At 36.8% G+C, this 19,085-nt stretch overlaps 1 protein-coding gene across 3 annotated transcripts in view; it reads left to right on the top strand.

Annotated features, from left to right (window-relative positions):
• Nucleotides 1–19,085, top strand: part of DENND1B (DENN domain containing 1B) — a 165,643-nt gene that overhangs the window by 97,452 nt on the left and 49,106 nt on the right. For all 3 annotated transcript variants that reach the window (XM_042029911.1, XM_042029910.1, XM_042029909.1), the window contains 3 exons: nt 10,799–10,899; nt 16,362–16,407; nt 17,947–18,048. In XM_042029911.1, the coding sequence (XP_041885845.1) occupies nt 10,799–10,899; nt 16,362–16,407; nt 17,947–18,048 (249 nt within the window). The remainder of the gene's footprint in view (nt 1–10,798; nt 10,900–16,361; nt 16,408–17,946; nt 18,049–19,085) is intronic.

Below are 19,085 nucleotides of genomic sequence, written 5' to 3'. Positions count from 1 at the left end.
AATTACTGCCACATGATGTTGGATCCACTTTTTATACAGGATTGGTTAATTTTCATTTGCAGTAGTGAGTTCTGATAAAACAGAAAAGTAGACTTAGCTTATTAAAAGCTTCAGTTCACAGAAGTGCTGCCTGCTCATCTCTTTCAGGAACAGAACAGGAGTGATGCATGGCTTGCTTCTTTACAGAGCAATATAGTTAAAAAAAGTTAATGAAACACTTTCCAGTATTGCCTATAAGAATTTAATTGAATTGCCAGGAATGATTAAATGTGTTTTTGGCATAAGATATTTCTTCTTTAAAATGGGGATTGCTTGATGTAATACAGCAAGCAAATGGAGTCTGTTTGGACGTTAGCCTTTGCAGGCTTTGTGCTGTTTTACTGTTGCATCCAAAGTGCAGCAGACTGGTACTTTCTATTGCAAAGGTGGTGTTTTAATATTCCTAAATTACAGCTTGATACTTGAAAAGATTAATTGTTCAAAAATAGTGCAATCAAGCACAACTTTCTGTTAAGGGAGTTGTGCCTTATCTTTTGGGTTAACTGAATATGAAGTGTTTATGTCAGTTCATGAAGACTGGGTTGTGATGTCACCTTCAAGTTATCAGCTCTGTTTTGGTTCACTATCTCAGGGCAGTGACTGATAACAAAAGGCATAATTCAAGGCCTTGTTCACTTTCTCCTCGCCCTTCTTGTGGGGGCCAGGAATGGAAAGCTGCCCTTACTTATGTTCAGGAATTCTTTGTCTACCATTTCTGCCCTATTAATTTCATACTGTCACTATAGTCAAGTAAAGAATCAGTCCTAGTATGGAAAAAAGAAGGGGGGAAATGATGGTATATTAAAAAGGGTTTACTGTAGAGGAAAAAATAAAAGAAGGTTGCCTGTTTTAAGCTGCCCAGTAGAGTTTTTTAATTAAAAAAAAAAAAAACGAAACAGGAAAAAAAGAACCATCTTGAGAGTGTTCCAGTATATATTTTATTTTAGCCAAGCAGGCTTTGTTTTATGTGCATCTTCAGATTTTTACAGTTGTTGTATTTTCTTTGCATCTTCCTTGAAACCGGTTTTCTGTGGGTTTATCCCCTTTAAAATCTCATTTGGTGTAGATATTTGTCTTCTAGTCCTTCCAATTACTACCAAGATATAAGTGGAAACTTCCCACCCCTCCATTCTCTTGTAGCTTCTGGGTCATTATTTGCCCGAACTGTTGGTTCTTTTATTAGCTTGACTTTCCAACCACTTTAATAATGTGATTATCACCAACCTCACAGCTTGCTTCAGGCTTAGTGTTAGAGCGAGATGGATTCAGCTAGCCTGAGGATTATGCTCTGTAAGATCTGTTTGTAGCAAAAAAATTACCATTTCTGGCTTTTGAACAGTAAACTATGAAAGAGAAACAAAATATATGGCTTTGGATTAAGCAAAAGGATGAATGAAACAAAGGGATTGATCTATTCACAGAGGTGGCTGTTAGTTATTTCACTTTAGCAGCAAAAGGAAGACCTTTCCTAAATGTCATGCTGTATGTTCTTGCCCAGCACTGTTTTCTCCCACGTCACTGCATCTGCATGTATTCTTATTAGTTGCATGGAGCTGTATGAGTTTCAGTACAAATAACTTTTTAATTCAGTCTTTCTATAAATTATTAAAGCACTGGGGTTGGATTTTCCACGAAGGCTGAACTACAGCATTGATTTTATGCATGCTGGAGGCAGGCCCTAGATGTTTTGGCCCCAAGTGCACCTGCTGTGGTAGTCTACCAGAACATCATACCACACTCTCATGTATTCAAAGCAAAGGAATAAATCATGATTTTACAACAGTGCATCAGTTGACTTATTGCTGTTTTGTGACCGGAGGTAGGAAGGATTGCTGTTTAAAGCCATGTCATCGGTTCTCAAGTCACTCAAGCATGAAAGCTTGTCATATGCCTCTGTAATTGTACCTCTGCAGTCTCTCCCTAACTAGTCAGCTGGGGCTGTGCGTTCATCTCCAACACCCGCCTGGCCAGTGTCTGACAGGAGCTTTCTCATCAGCCTGTCAGTAATATGCTAACTAGATGGGATCGTCTGCGGCCGGCGCTGGCAGGTGGAAGGGATGCTACGCTTTAAAGCAAATGTCTAAGTGTTAGCTTCACTTGGACCAGTATTTGTTTCGGGTAATACAAGCCTGATGTGTCTCAGAGCAGGTGCGTACAAGTTCTGCTTGGTGCTGGCTCTGGGTTTCTTTGGTAGCCCTACAAAAGCAGACATGTATGTCAATAGAAGATACAGATTTGTTTTGGTGGTGAAGGAGCGCTGAATATAAATTTACACACATACATTTGTGGAATCACTTTTACTGTTGCTTCCATGCAAAGAGAGCTTTCTACAATTGCCCTCAGTGAATTGGACTGAGTATTGGCTTTATTCTCTTTGCCTCATTAGTCTTGTTCAGCACTTGTCACACTATCCATAGTTGCTCAGTAAAAATACTACAGATTTAAAATTTAATTCGTATCTCAAATTCATGTGACCTGGAGATGTTCAAGGGCTAAATTTAGTTCTTAAAAGTCAAGAAATGGATGGGAATTTATCATTAACTTGCATGGCAGAGTGGATATTCTGCTGATACTCACTGTGCTCCCAGAAGCATAATTAGAATTAATTTTGGAATATAGCCTCAGTTGGGCCATTTGGTCTGGAAGTAAATGACAAGTGGCATTTAAATATTTTTTTTTTTTTTTTTTTTTTTTTAGTTCAGGTGTAAGCAGTCTAAGATAAACTGGGCAGGGGTGTAAACTGTTGTAGGTGCAGTTAAGTTCCCATTGGGACACCTGTAGGGAGCACACTTCCAGCAATGAGGCTGTGGGATGTCAATATGGAATACAGTGGAATTAGGATATACAGCCACATCTGGAAAGCTCTCTCAGTCTTGAAGTTTAGAATAGTTTTCCCGTTGCCACAGCATAATATTAGGAGAAATAATTGCTGAAAGAATTTGTGAAAAGAAATTGAAATGTGTTGTTAAAAAATCATCTTTTAATGAGAGTGGGGGGGAAAAGCCAATAAATTGTTGAAAATTGCTATTACCTGCCGTCTGTGTAAAACATGAAAAACTTCATTGCTGGGTTTTATAAAAAAAATTTAAAAATCCCAAACCTCGAAAATCCACACTGTAAAAGAAAAAAGGCACGTAGGCAGAAAGACAGATCTACAAATTAGTTTCAGAATTTAATTTTTTACTTACTAGCACTTGCAGGAAAAAAGAAAGTTCCAAGATTGAGTTAAACTAGGGTAAAGTTGTTTCTTTCTCCAGTTCACATGAGATTTGGCAATTCAGTAGAAACTGAGGGAAAAAAACGCTGTGCAGAGCCAGCGCAGGCACTGCTGTGGGCGTAAGCGCTCTGCGAGAAGCCTTTAGGAGCTGAGTCCTTTGTGGCTGGGCTGAAGGGGAACTGAAAGGGAAAGAGTCCCTATTCTGTTGAGCAGAACTGTCCCACCCCCTCCAAAAAGTACCAGTAAAGTCATTTGGTGGTCGTGTGAGGCAAAAGAAGTGATGAAGGGTTGCTGAAGGGTACATGAGTGCAATACCAGCCCTCGTTCTGGTGTGCTGGTATGGCAAGATTTCGCCTTTTCACACTTGCTACTGCTTTATCACTCTTTTTTTCCTAAATTCACCAATGATAAGATGAGCTATAGCATCATTGGTGGTTATCTCTACTCTTGCTACAGTAAGTTGTCTGTCAGCCATTCACAAGGAAGTTTTTCCCTGCTGCTGCTTAGAGTATGGCAGAAGAACATGCCATGGAGTTCCTTTGGAGGAGGAAATGTTAATCAGAAATGATTTTCCTGGAAGCTCTCCTGTCAGAGGTGGGAAATGTTTGCAGAACTGCCTTATTTTATGGGAGGGTAGCTCTTCCTCCGTGGAGACAGATTATAAAATAAAGGAGGAAGGAAAGGACATGTCAGGAGATGGTCAGGAAAAGGGACATGAAGGTGTGAATGTTTGTAGTGTTCTGTGTTTTTGTGATTAAGACAGAGATAAAGAAGTTAGGGAATAAATGAATGTCAAGATGGTAAACAAATCAAGAACATACAGAGATGAAATGAAGAAATGTGAGGAAACTGAAATTTTTGAACAGATGATTTAAAGAAGCATAGTTAGTTTATTATAGGATAAATGAGTATCATAAGAGGCATGTTAGTTAACCTGATCTCTAACGTGTTAGGGATAAAACCTGATGATTAACTTCCAAGAGTTCCCTTTTCAACCTATAAAAAATACAAAAAACCTTTCTGGTATGAAAATATTGAGTAACTGAATGAAGTTACATATTTTTTTTCTCTGCACCCACACCTACTTTGTTATATAGATACCTCTGATTATCTGTAAAAGCGCCTGTAGGTCCCTGGTGTAGGCGCAGTATGTCAGTGGTATTCCTTGTTGAGCACTCACCTGTCTACTACCACTTCAATTCTATTTTCTGCTCAGCTTCAGTTATTGGGAAACATGTCACTCCTGGAGCCATAGGCAAGGAACAAGCCGTGTCTGCAGCCTTCTCTTTTCTCTTCCAAACTAATGCACAAGAATGATGCCATAATGCTGCTTTGTGAATCAAGAATTGCAAGAAAAGAATGAAATTGATTGTATATGAAGTGCTGTCAAAATCATGAATAACACTCATCTCTTCCCTTTCCTTCCCTCAGAAAGAATGATAAAAGGAAGTGAATAATCCTAAAAAACCCTAACAGCAATTCCAGGAGAAAATAAGTTTTTTATATAAGTGTTTTCTTTTTCATCTTTAATTTTTACAGGGAAAAAATTAAAAATTTCATCTGTGAACTGGAAATATATTTTCCTTTCTCTCTCCCTCTGTGAGAGAGGAGAGCTGGGTTTTCATCTTGCCAACAGGAGGAAAATGCATTATGGCTCATTTAAGGTCCTCCTTCTTTTTCTTCCTAAAGATTATGGGGATGGCAGATGGAAAATGATTAGCCAGGAGCTAAATTAAAGTATTACATAGAAGTGACTTTGCATATCATGGCTTGGGCAATATATTCTGTTCTCTTTCGTTGCTAATTTTTTTCCTCACTGATTTCTCACCAATGCCATCAGAATGGGCTAGTTTATCATTTAGTCTGAGTGTTTAATCTTTAGAGCTGGAAATAGATTTATGCTTTCTTGTAAACTGGCAAAAGCAAGAGCTCCCTTTGCACTTTACTCCCCAGCAATCTTCCCCTGCCCTGCCCCCTGTTCAAGAAGTGGATGGAAAGGTAGGTCTCCACAAATGTTAAGCATCTGTTATGGGTTTGGGGCCTGATCTCATTCTCAATCCAACAAGTTTTAGATGTGTTTGCCCCTCTAAAGTTGGTTGTCTTATGAGTTGTAATAACGTAGAGGAGAGGCTTCCTTTCACCTGTACGACTGTTCCCCTTTCAGGAAGCAGATAGTGGTTTCTCAGTAATTCTTGTGAACTGAGAGTGTTGGGGTAGGAGCAGCAAGGGTTGGTCCAGGCTGATGGTAACTGCTGTAATTGTGGTAAAACAGTGACCCATCCCCTACAGTTTATTGCTGTAGGTATTAATGAGTAGATGAGATAACAAAACTACACAGAATCTTGGGCATCTTTCAACATATGTGTGGTCAAGGCAGTGGGAGGGAAGCAGTTCTTTGGCCCATTGGGACTGTGAGGGAGGAGGGAGAGAGCACACCAGCACCCGTTTCTGGACATGGTGTTGACAGAGATTGACAGTGTTTGATGATTTTTCAGGAAATGGTTTTATCACAGTAGTTCTTTAGTTGCTTACAGTAGATTTTGAAAGGTTGTACAGAATCACAGGTTAATTTTACTTTATCATTTGTTTAACTTCTGTTGCTGTTTTTGGCTTTCTGACAAGATTCTGCTAATCAGTTTCTGTCTTTCTAGTTTGTGCATTGCAATGTGTGCAAATCTTGCTACCAATGCTCTTCCTCTCTTTTTACCTTTGACTGTAGAACAGGCTTTGAAGAAAGTAATTTATATAGGTAGAAACTGCCAGGTAACTTTTGTGCAGGATACAGGTATTTTCTTGTTACTCATCGAAATTATGTGAATATTAGGTATCAAATAAGCATTGTCTGTGAGTCTGCAGAAAGTGTTTCAGCTGTAGTAGAGTGGCTCTAGACATGTCACAGTGTTTTGGCAAAAGTTAAAATGAGGAAAAGGAAAAAAGATAACAAAAAGGGACCGATCCCCTTGAAATACAGAGCAGAAAGATTCATTGGTAGAAGTGAGCATTGGGGTAGCAGATCCACACATCAGAATTACTGCATCCATGTGAGGGAGGGGAGGAGCTGCACTCTGTGTTCCCAGGAGCAGGTAAACCTGCTTTGATCAAGCCTTGAACTAAAACTTCTCCTGGCTGTTCATGTTCATCAGTGCATAGCTTTTGAACAACATCCTTCTCAACTGTCTGCTTATTGCCATGAGGTAGGAAGAATTTGGGCATTACTTCAGTCTTGTAGAGATTTGGTAGCAATCAATTTTCTGCCCCCCAATAATGAATTTTGCTAACGAACTCTGTAATGTGGTCTCCCACTATTTGGAGAGACTATTTTCAGAATTTTTTTTTGCAGGGGCAGAGATAAAGATTATTTTACCAGAATCACTGCAGTACACTGGAGAAAACAGCAATTACTTTCCTTGCAGTATATGAAAGCTCACATGTTGATTCTGGCTGCAGCATCTTGTCAGGAGAGATCAGAAACAGACTGAAACTTTCAGTTGTACTCAGTACTATCAGTAAACCTATTACTGATGGAATGAGACATAAAGCTTCTTCTCATGTCCAGTGCAAATGTTAGAGATTTCAAATTAGATGTGTTTATTTGTTAGAGGGTTGAACACTGAAATTTTACTTTTAACTAATTCAAATTGATTGACTCATGCTGTTCATGTACTTTAAAAACAAATTATTTAAACCAATTTTAGGAATATAATTAGATTTGTTCTTGAAAATGAAAGTTGTTTAACTGAAAGACATTATTTGACATGGAAAAAAACAGTCTAAAAATCAAAATTGATGGACGCAAAAATGTTAAAGGTTCCGTTCAATGTTGGCAAATGGGTTTACTTAGAAATTGCCTACCCATTTTTTATGGATAGAAACACAACTCTAATAGGTCTTTTCTAGTGCACTGAACTACAGGGGGATGTCTCAACATCATTTGTTGCCTCAAACCAGGTAATAAATTATGAGATTTGCAGAAACTAGGTTCTGCAGCACTTCTCTGCTACAATTTAAGATTTTTTAGCAAACTGCAGAGTTGTGCAGTGATCTATGTGTGTGTATACATAAACGCACAGCAAATTTTGTTGGACAGAGGGATTTTGCCTTTTATATAAAACTTACCTTTAAAAGGAATTACAGTTCACAGTTGATGTTTATCTCCAGTTGTCAGTGGAAAAATAAGTAGGGTTGTACACAGTCTTGAGGACAACTTCAAGATAATTTGGGAGAATGTCTACTGAAGACAACTTCAAGATAATTTAGGAGAATGTGTACCTGTTTTGAAAATGAGTTTTTCCTGATCTATGACGTATCTTTCCTTACAATTATTTTTTTTAAAGGATAATTCCTTTCAGAATAGATAGCAGTCAATTGTCGGACCCCAGAGAGATGCCTTTGTCCCTAAATAGTGTAAGGAATTGTTTTCTGCAGAAGATATGCCCACTTGGTCAAGCAACAGACTCTCATTTCTTTGCCTGGGAGCTTGTGCTGTGTGCTCTGTTTGAGGATCTCCTCCTGCAGCCTTTGGCAGGTGCTGCTGGGCTCTGCTCCCAAGCACAGATGCTGTTGGACACCCTCAGATCTGGTGTCCTTTGTAGGGTTCTGATGTAAGTGGTCGAGTTCTAACTGGTGCCTGGCTTTTCAGAGCTCTTGAGCTGCCTGGTTCCTTAAGAAGTGCAGCATTATTCCAGGGTTCACAGCCGTGTCCCTTCTGTTCAGTGCAGCAGATGTGTCAGTTAAAGAGGAAGGTTGTTTAAATAACCAATGCATTTGAGAAATGCAGTCACTGTTGAAACAGTACAAAAAGCAAAAAAGAGATTTTTTTCCAGAAAGTTTGGAAATGTTAATATGAACTCCGTAATTATCAGTATTTGCTTAAAGGCAGAGTTGGCGGAATATTAAAATGTCACACAGTTTGAAGAGCAGCACAATCCCATAGCTGCTTGTGTTACAGCCTGTATACAACAGGAAACTATAAAACATGTTGATGGCATACTAAAATGTTTGGAAATCTACTGCAGCAGCATAGAGGGAAATGTTTAAATAAGATCTTACATTAAGATGATGTTAAATAGAAAAGCAAGGAGCAGTACAACAAAAGCTTGATGTGTAACTAATAAAATCTTTACCTTTCCTGCTAGAAATAATAAAATTTAGTAGATTAAAAAAAATTATAAATGTTAAACAGATGCTAGTGTGAGTGTCACACTAAAATACAGATTATAAAATGAGCTAATAAAACTTCAGATGTTTTTAAGGAATTGCACACTTCCTCTGTTAAAGTGAGAGTTAAAACATAATAGACATATGCATAAGATAGGGAAATTTCTTCATGCAAATGGTATAGTCATCTTAATTCATAATTTAAGAATGCCTATTAAGAGGAGGAGGAGGCGACTGTATACATCAGGGGATATCCTGTATAACTGTATGCTCAGCTTTTTTTCAGCCTCTCATTGAAATACATGAAATGCTGATTTTTGTATAGGTTGTTGTAGTTTGAAATTTATATACTGTTTACAATAGTATGTATGTGGACATACTAATTAGTAATTCCATGTGCATTCTGAGTGAAAGAGCAAAAAACACAATGCTGTGCTGGACTGTGCTATCAGTAGTGTTAGTTAAACTACAGAGAGGGATAATATGGAAATAAACCTCATAAATCCCACTGCGTAGAAGAGGAATAAGGTACTCATTTATTTCTTCCCTCAAATCAATTCTTAGTAACCATGCAGTAATTATTAAAATAGCCATTATTGTAAGTCTAAAATGAGAGTAATTGCAGAGGTGTGGTGTAAGGCTAAGAAAGGAGATGTTAATCTGAAAGGAAGAGTTTAAATGGGGAATTATGATATCCTTGGCTTTCTGCAGTGTAGCTGTCAGGCTCGGGCAGCTTGCTGGTCAATAGTGACATTCTGTGTGTCAGTGAACAGAGTCTCCTGATACCTTAACCTGCAGTTCACACATTACTGAAGCTCCAACTGTCGAACATTCAAGTCCCTTGGTACCACTGCAGCTTCCAGACTCTCCTGACTGGCTCATGTTTCATTCTTTGGCAATTTGCCCTAATGATATCCCTCAGGAGCTTTCAGACCCTCTTCTTTTCCATATTTAATCGTGTTATATTAATCTGAGTGCTGAGCAAACTAGGCTGCACAAGTTGTAATTGTCTGTGATTTCTGCTGCAATGGTCTTATAACTGCTTTTTTCATTTTTAGTGTAAAAATACATGTACAAAATTGTAGTGTAATTTTTATTTACAAGTCTAAATGTCCAAGACAGCCCGGGTGTGAATGCTTTAACTACTGATCTGTTCCACAAAGAGGGTTGGTTTTTTTCCGTGTAAAAATCCATAATGTTTCAGCACTTGCTGTATGGGCAGAATTTACATTTTATTTTTAGCTCTTCCTTTGTTACTGTGAAAGTTCATGTCTAATAGCCAGTGCTATTATCAAGTTAAACTCAGGTAGTAATTTTGTTGTGATATAAAACATTAGGACAGCCTCGTCTTTTCCATCAGCTTGGTAACTTGTAATGGGGGCACTTGCTTTAAAAATTTTTTTCCCTTTTAAAATGAGGTTTGTGATGGATAGAAGCTACCTTCTTTTGAACACAGTCTTGATTTTTTTCTCATTTTGTTGTAACTCTGTGCCTGCATAATAAAATAACAAAATTTGAGAGACTCCCTGATAGCAAAGATAGATCAAATTTGAATTCTTTACGTATTACAGATGATTTTGTTCACTTGTGGAATGGACTTGGCCCCATTTTGTATAAATTCCATAGTTATTTTTTTGTTTGTTGCGGGGTAAAGTGGAGCTTATGGTGGTTTTTTGTTTGCTTTAGAAAACCAGAGATGTCCATTTTGAGTGGCAAGCAGTTTGTAGCACCTCCTTTCTTGGCCAAGGAGTCCTTCCTTTTCCATGATCCTTGTGCCAGGCTTGGAAGTCTCTGCTTTGGGAAGGGAGTTTTGGAAAATTGTAATAAAGTTGCTTTTCTGTTACAGGGAATATTCACTTCAGATTTTTTTTTAAAGATCGTTTGGAAATCAAGATAGTGACACAAACAGGAGTTAATCCTGCTTCTGAGTTTAGTGCTGTTCTGTCTCTTCATGCAGCTTCAGATCGCTTCCAGTTAGAAATAGCAGAAATGAGGACCAGAAAACTCCCCTGAGTCTTTCCCACTCAGTGGAGCCGAGTTAAACTGGGGTGCACTTCAGTCCTGTGTGTTCATGGCAGTACTCATGTTTGACCATGACTGCATCAAGTAATTCATGATTATTTCCCTTTTTCCAAGGGAATAGCTGATCAGGGAGGGCTAACTCGACTTGTTAGCCTGACTTCTTGCAGATGTTGTGCTTATATATTTACATCAGAGTTCTTCATGGATGTGTTTTGGCAATTCAGAGTTATTTACAAAATTATGTAATAGGTGATTTGGGGAGGTTAAGATTCTTGCATGTCTAAAAGTTTATTTAAGATTTTGTATTTTCTTTTTATTCATGTTTTTTTGTTGCCAATTCTGTATGTGTATTTTTATTTTTAGTTAACTGCTTGTGTTCATGCGTCAGCTGCATTGTTATATCCAATGTATTGGCAACATATTTACATCCCAGTGCTTCCTCCACATCTTCTGGACTACTGCTGGTAAGACAGCTAACGTGTTATCCCCATTTCTGAGATTCTTACCTGTCTTAGGATTCTGAGTAAGTGATGAAAACACTAACTCTTTATTTGACTGAACATACAGGATCCAGTTTACGAAAGCACTTAGGCCAGTGCTTAAATGATGACTTGAACAGGGATATTCCAGCATGCCTTGATGTGGTGCTTGAATTGGTACCTTGAATTACAGTGCTGATTACTATCAGTGCAGCATTTAGAATCCTGTTTGTAATAACTGTTTCTGTTTTATTGGTAAGAGAATTCATTCAATAATTTAAATGCAACTGTGTTACAGTTTACTTTTAGTTGGCTTTTATTTTAAGTTGAAATAAATGATACTTATAGAAGTATTCAGAAAAAAAAAGATCATTTTTTCCAGAATCAGATGTTAGTATTCATCAGTGATTTAGTATTTGTATTTTAACTCAGCCAGGCTCAGGATTCCAGCCAGTGCTTTCCCAAAAGAGCTTAAAAACTCCTTTTGGGACTCCAGAATTTTTATAATAAGAATTCTGCTTCTCCTGATGTGTTTCTGTTCATATGACAGACTTTGTGGTTTTGGCATATTTTTAAGTTGGACAAGAATCACTTTTTGATTCACTTCTGATCCTTCAAGGGGATGATGTTTCCACATGCCTGTGTTCCACAGTTTCAGGCTAAGACTACTTGCTTTTATTCAGAGTAGTGGCAGAGATAGTAAATGAGAGTTTCCATTAAAGTGTTTAAACAGGAATATCCATCCCTGGAAATTTTCACTTTATGTAGACCCTCTGGGTCTGTTAGGGAAAAATGAACCATTCCAAGCTGTTTTAGAGATTGGCAATTGTTATTATATATAAAACCTGAGACCCAGCCAGATGCTTACCAAGCTAAGTCTATGTTTTCTTCATAGGAATAAATTATGCTTATATGTTTGCTGGGCTTTATGTTGGTTTGGGTTGAGTTTTCCCCCCCTCAAATCTGTTAATATATTGCTGTTCCACTGAACTCCACCCAGTCTGCTGAACTTTTGTTTTCAAACAAATTCTTGCTATGTTTCCTTAAGTGTCTTTGATGGTTTTTCCTGAATTTCACAATATTTGTCCATAGTATATATTTCTTTCTGTGGTATTTCTTACAATTAATGTGTATATTATTTGTTGTTTTAAAAAAGGAAACAATGTTCTTAAACTCTTCCCTTTACTTACTAAGCCTTTCATCTTTAATGATAGTTTTCATTTGAAGAAAGTCTGTCCTAATTGTTTCTCCTCCTGCCCTTGATAAAATGCACCAAGGTGGGGTAGAACTTGGGTGTATTTTAATTTTTGTATTACTTGAGCTTACTGCCAGAAGCTTTGTAATTTCTCAGATCATTCATAAATTCTGTTCTCAGAAGGCAGATCAACATCTTTTTTCAAGCTGTACTCTGTAGAGTGCATCCTGAATACTAGCAGATTTTTTTATTTGCCCTTCTAAGCCCAGATAATGTTTCCAGAAATAATAATATTAGATGCTGTACACAGCTTCATGTGATGATGATAATAGTTGGGATTCTAGAGCACTGTGCCGTGGCCTGAGAATTTTTTTACTCATTAAAAAGAAGCATGGAGCTTCTTAAACTTGTAAAATTCATTTATATCCCTTTTTCTTTTTCACAGTAGTACAATAGTGTACACAATAGTGTGGAGGAAAAGTTTCCCTGTTTTAGAAATGTTCAAAAGGAAACATAAAGTTCATGAAAAGAAATGCACAACTGATGAGTTCATCACAGTAACTATCATTCAAACCTTTTGACTCAGATTATTTTGCATTTACATTTCTTTTTCTGATCATCTGAATGGTTCTTTTGTGAGACAGGTTGGAAAAGTGTAATAAAAACACAAATTACTTAGCTTTCCTCATGTTCTGGTGTATTAACAGTAAATAAATGTTCTCCTCATAGATATATAATATATCAAGTTAAAAAGCCTTCATGAATTCTTGAGGTCAAAGTTTATGGTAGGCCTGATCCAGTTTGCCATCCAACGGGATCATGCCATATAAAATCAATAAAAGAATTTAAAAGTTATTTTGTATACATTGATTTTTTTATGTCATTTTGATAAGCAAAGTTCTTTTTATAAAAGTGCTGTTTTTCCTTTTAGCTCAACATGCATTTTCATACCTAGAAATTTCATTGTCAGTGTTGCACTTGGACTTGCTGGGATGTCTCCCATGAACTCTCATTTTCTTAGTGTTGTTCTGAAATGGTATTCAAATATATGAAGTAGGAAAATATCAATTGGATAATTTTGTTCATTCCGTAGTAATAAGGCTTTTTTTAAACAAAGATAAAATTAGTTGGACTAAATACCTTTATAATATCATAAAGATAAATGATATAATTCTGTGGGGGTTAGAATTCGATAAATTACATAAAGTGCCTAGTTGGTGCATTTTGTAAGCATGAAAAAAGAAAAATGTATCTTTGAGCAAAGCACAGCTATATTAAAAAATATTTCAATTCTTCCACTTGCCTTTTTAATAAAAAACTCTGTTAATTTCTCTCCTGCTGCCTGATTAACAGGCTGGATTTAGACCTAATGTAAGAGATGATGCTGAGGTAGCCCGAACCAGAGGGTCAGTATGGACTGTAACGCCCTCAGGACTGGCCAGGCCATGAGTGCCAAGGTCCAGTGTGTGTGAACAGTGTCTGTTTATTGACTTCAGGAGGGTTTTCTACCCCCATGCAGCTTATCTCAGCCTTGAATGCCATTATGAGAGCTCCAGCGTGAGAATTGGAATGGCCATCCAAAAAACGAGACATAATAAATTTCTTTTTCTAAAAGATAGCAAAATACTGGGCTGTAAAAGGAATATTCATTGTAGCTGTAGAGCAAATAACGGCACAGTTAATGAAAAATTGAGTTTTAGATTGTTATATAAAATTGATTTCTCTTCTCTTCTAAATAAAAGGAAACTTTTGCACTCAGCAGAGTGAGTGGCTAGCTTTCAAGAAAACTTCTACAAAAATTGTTTGAGCATTGATATAATAATTATGTTTGAATAAAATTAATTTTTGTAAAGGAGAAAGCTAATTTCATGACATTTCTGTGTAATATCTCAGCAAACTAAATCACCGATATTAGACTACACGCCAGTTTTGTCTGTGCATGATAAAGCATCTGTTATACTGATGCTCTGTTAAGAATATAATGCAATTAGAAAATTCAAGTTACAGTTGCAATAGGTCTTTATGAGCTTTGGTCTCTTCTGAATTAGAATATACATATGCCTGTTTCCGTGAGAATGGGACGATTATTTCCGAATTAACTTGGATGTTTTGCATAATGTAGTAATTATTTTGGGCAATGATACCACAGATTGATATTTTTGGTGATAACATGCATAAGCAAGAGAAAAACTGTATAGCAGCCCCCAGTAGTATTGTAGTAAGCCATTTCATGTACATATTACAGTCCTCTGCTGTTAAGACTTCAGAATCCAGCAGTAATAAAATTCACTTTTTGCTGAAAACGATCAAATTAACTTTCCATACCTGCAGTTTTTATTTCATCCATTTTCAAGATGCGCTTTGTACCTTTATTCTGTTAACTTCAAAATTGAAATGATGTAGCTGTTGCTTTGTTCTGTAGAGAAAAGAGCTACATGCTACCCTTTTTAATGACAGGTTTATTAATGGAGCAAATCATCAGCTATCTTAAGTCAGCACAGGCATGGTGAAGCTACTGGAACAGTGTCGATGTACGAGAAAACAAGTGTGCATAAAATCCATACATCATATAGCACTTGTTTTCCATGTAGTTTCTCCTGTTCACATTATTTGGAACACTAAGATATCCTGATATGAGGAACCTGAGGATCTATTTTGCTGCATATTCCACTGCAGATTTCTCAGTTACGTGTCAGCCGAGATCGTTCTTACTGGCTTGGTTAAATATATTAAATAGTACAAAGCATTCTTAAAATTATAGTGGTTTAAAGCTGTTTAAATCCTCTCTGAATATGTAGGTGTGTCTGCTCTGGAGTGACACTCATTTACAACTCCATGTAATTTGTGTTTAGTTCACAAAGACATAAGGATTAGCCTGGATGAAGTCATCAGGAAGTGCTAAAATTTTGTCAGTATTGGGCTAAGAAAAAGATGTATGGGAAAATAAAGCCTCTTTTCCTTTTTGGAAGCCCCATTGCCTAGAAAAACCTTAAGTCATGACAGTTTGCAGTTTCAGCAAACCTATATTTTGATAACATAAACACGATGAAATCTTGTTTGGGCCTTGCTCAGGCTGGGTTTTTGGTTTTGTTTGTTGATTTTTGTTTGGATTATTTTTGCATTGATCCTCTCCCGTGGGACGTTGTTAATGAGAGCAATTGGCTGATCCATAGGATGTACAGATTTTTCTAAAATGGGCTGTAGTCCTAGGCAGGTGAGAATTGCTTCTTCTGGTCCCAGAGGTGGGGCCAAACGGATGAGACCACATGAACTGATGCAGTGAAGCCTTTCCCCATCCTTGGGAAGTCAATCACCAATCAGTCAGTGCCACTGGCTCAGATCCATGATCAAATTATTGCCATGAGAGAAATTGCGTCTGAGTTGTTTGTGTACCTTTGTATAAGTCATCTTACCTCTGAAAATTTATTTATTTTTCAGAGGTTATTTTTATTTAGGTTTTTTTTTTTTTCTGTGTGGTCTATTAGTGATTCGTTTCCCACTGAGTTGCCAAAACCAGCCTGTCTGTTGCTTGCTTCTCTGGAGTGCATATTGTCAGTAATCTCACAGAACCCAAGTGTCTGATGGTGATTGTTGGAGTTTTTTTTTTCCTTCAGTGCTGGACACTGAGTATATTCTTGGTCAGATGTTGCCAGAACAGAAGATTGTAGGAAGCCATGATAAATTAGCCTAATTCAGTTTCTTGCTTGCATACGGCAGGAGGTCTTACTGCAGTGGCTTTCTGTGGATATTTGTTTTATTTGGAGAATATAGTCCCTTGTCTTACGCAAGTTGGAAAGGAGTAGTTTATTCTCTCTAGTTAAACAGGATATTATACAGCTTCCAAAATCTTGCCAGGGAAGGGTTTTAGAACCAAACCATGATGTTTGTGTTGCATTGTGGTGATGGTAACTGGGACCATGTTCTCCAGAATGGTGTTTCAAAACCAGACCACTTTGGGAACATCTGCTGGGTTAGCTCAGTGTGGTCAGTTATTGGAACTAGGTGTGAATGAAAGCTGTGGGGCCTCCTTGCTCATACCTCATCGTTTGGAGCAGCATCATTTATTTTGTGGTCATTTTTACTGCAGAGTAAAATAAAATTGTCCTTGTCGAGTAAAAATTCCTGTAGCAACTGTGTTCATTTAATACTGTCTTAAACAGGTGACGGTTTACTAGGGTCTTATGTGCCAAGATTGAAAATACTCCATTAATGTTGTACTTAAAACTTGATGTTTTCCACTTTTTTTCTTCAGTGCACCAATGCCTTATCTAGTTGGCGTCCACTTAAGCTTGATAGAGGTAAGTTTAATATACACTTCAGTGTACTGGGAAGCATGAGGTGTGTGCACCATAAAAAAATTTTTAATGGAAGTGCTTCAGGAAATATTCCTGTATTTTAGCATGTAGAATTACAAAATTTAAGCTTCATATGCTTTACTAAGTAAAAAATGTCTCTCTTTGAAATATTACTTTTGCAGTGTTTTATGGAGACATGTAGCTCTATGTCATGATTTGTTTCTTTGTCTGATTAGTAGCTCAGTGATAGTTATTTTCCTGCATTTAGTACTTTAGCAACAGATTTTCCCAATAATGAGAACAGGTAAAATTTATTTTGGAGTCACCATCACTCAGATTTCAGCATTATTGTGATTTCCTGGATAATTTGTGCTCCCGTCCCTCTGAAAATTTGAGTCTGACCTCCATCCCCTAACACTCATAACTATTAATTTAGAAATTTGTATTTTTTTGCCAAAAAACAAGAGGTAGCTTTTACAGATTTGAATGTAAATCAACACAATAGAACTCACCTGACTGGTCAGTAAATAGCTGGGTATGGAATAGTTTTGCCTTTTTCCATAAGCGTTTGATTACACTGTGAAGCCTACATGTGCCATCTGATTATCATGCAGAGTAGATAATTGATTTGAGAACATTATTTGATTTACACTTCAGCTAAAGCAGTTTCTAAGGATCAATTCACATCTGCTAAGCTGATGGGGTGGGGGTCTTTCCTGAGCTACCAGCACTTTTGTTTTTCCAGAAAAGGGCCTTGTATATCATCTCCACTTCTTAACTCCAGGCACAGCCTTCTGTGCTCCAAAATCAGGTTCATATGACCTGCATGCATTGATCATAATATCTTCACTAGGATGTTTTTTCTTATTCAATAAGGAAATAATGGAACAGAAAGATTTGCTCTGAAAAAGAAGCCACTCAGTTCCTTCAGGAATTATTTCCTGCATTATTATGTATTATTGTAGGACCATATAGAAAAGAGTTCTATCCCTTTTTCCTGAAAGGAACAAATTGTTTAATTCTTAGCTGCTAGCCACATACATGGATGAAAAAGGGTTTTATCCATTCTTCTGTGGTAATAGTAGGCGTCACATGCCTGGTGCTTACATAAATCTGCAAATAATGGTAGTTTTTTCTCTCATTTTCATCTGATTATATCATTAACATCTTTGATTTTCACAAATTTGAAAGAATGAAATGTTGTTATAAGATATATTTACTTCCAATATATATTTATCCAATATATATTTGTCCAATATATTTAACTGTGTTCTGTGTAAATCTTGATTTTTCAGGAGTTCATTTCAGAGATTATTAATATAACCTTACTGTTTGAAGAATAGGAAGTATTTTTAAAAGCTACTCTGAATGCTATATCTACTTCACAAATCCTACATCTAAAACTCCAACTGTTGTTTTTGCCATTACTGTCCTTTGTATAAAATCATCATTTGTAATTTAGCACGTTATAATAAAAATGTACTTCAGGAGCACACTATAGTAAATTGTTTCTCCAGTATTTTTTTTTTTTCTTCTTTACAGAGAGTAAAAAATAGATCACTGGAGGATGTGGTTTTGCTAAATGTTGACACAAACACTCTAGAAACCCCTTTTAATGACCTGAACAACCTACCTGGTGAAGTGGTGAGTCTTAGACATTTCATTCTTTCTTTCTTTCTTATATAGGTGCTTGAATTACTAGTAGTTATTTTTGCCTCGTTTTGCTAACTGCTATAAAAGGAATAAGGGGGTGAAAAGCACCTAGTTCAGACCCCTGTATTTGAGATTTTTACCTTTTTGACAGTTGAGGAGATGTTGAATGGAACATCATATTCCTTATTGTAAAAGTAGGATCATAATTATAAAGCTAGCTGCATTCATTAGGCAGAGCTGCTTTAAACGCAAGAGTCTCTTCATCTCATCTTAATCATTATATTACAAAGTAGGCATTTCTGTCTGCCTAGTGGCATGTCTTGCAAAAGAACGAGAGAGTTTTTGAAGGCAAAAAGAAGAAGGGGGCCAATTATCGGCTTCTGCTTCCCTGCCACCTGCCAGCGCTTTCCTTTTAATTAATGATCTGATGGCACTGGTCAATATAATAAGAAATGCTTGTACAGTTGGGGTCAGAAAATTCAGGCTTTGATCTTCTTCAACTTTGTGAAACATTTATTTGTTTTCTCTAAATTATTTCAGTTTTATTTTAATCTCTTCTATCCTGCTGAGGGCTGCGTGAATGAAAACCTATACTGTTTGTCATTTGCTTTGGCAGAGCAAAGACTGCTTACTTAGAATTCTATTTGTAAATTAAACTGCAAACCCAGTTTGTCATAAAAGACATCTGATCCTTTTGAAATGACGAAAGCTGTCTTTTGTCTGTAAAGGATGATAAATTAAGTGCCAGTTCTTTCTGGACTTTGATCTTGCAGAGGGTGCCCCCCCCTTTTTTTTGCCTTTTTTTTTTTTATTGCCTATAGGGGAACATACTCTCTATATCATTTTAAATAGTCACAAAATTCACTTATCTTGTTTTTCCCAGTAGAGCTCTAAAAGAATATAACTGTGAAACCACTGTTTTCATTATTTAATTAAAGATGCGCAAGCTATCACAAATAGTTGTCGAGACAAAGAATTTTATATCAAAATATGAAATCAAAGAGTTACATTTTCTGAAATTGTAAAAA

The sequence above is a fragment of the Corvus kubaryi genome, unplaced genomic scaffold (assembly GCF_017639235.1).
Source record: "Corvus kubaryi isolate FWS band 111438036 unplaced genomic scaffold, C.kubaryi_AGA036_p1.0 37334, whole genome shotgun sequence".
NCBI lineage: Eukaryota > Metazoa > Chordata > Aves > Passeriformes > Corvidae > Corvus > Corvus kubaryi.
This window is presented reverse-complemented; position numbering and strand designations above follow the sequence as displayed.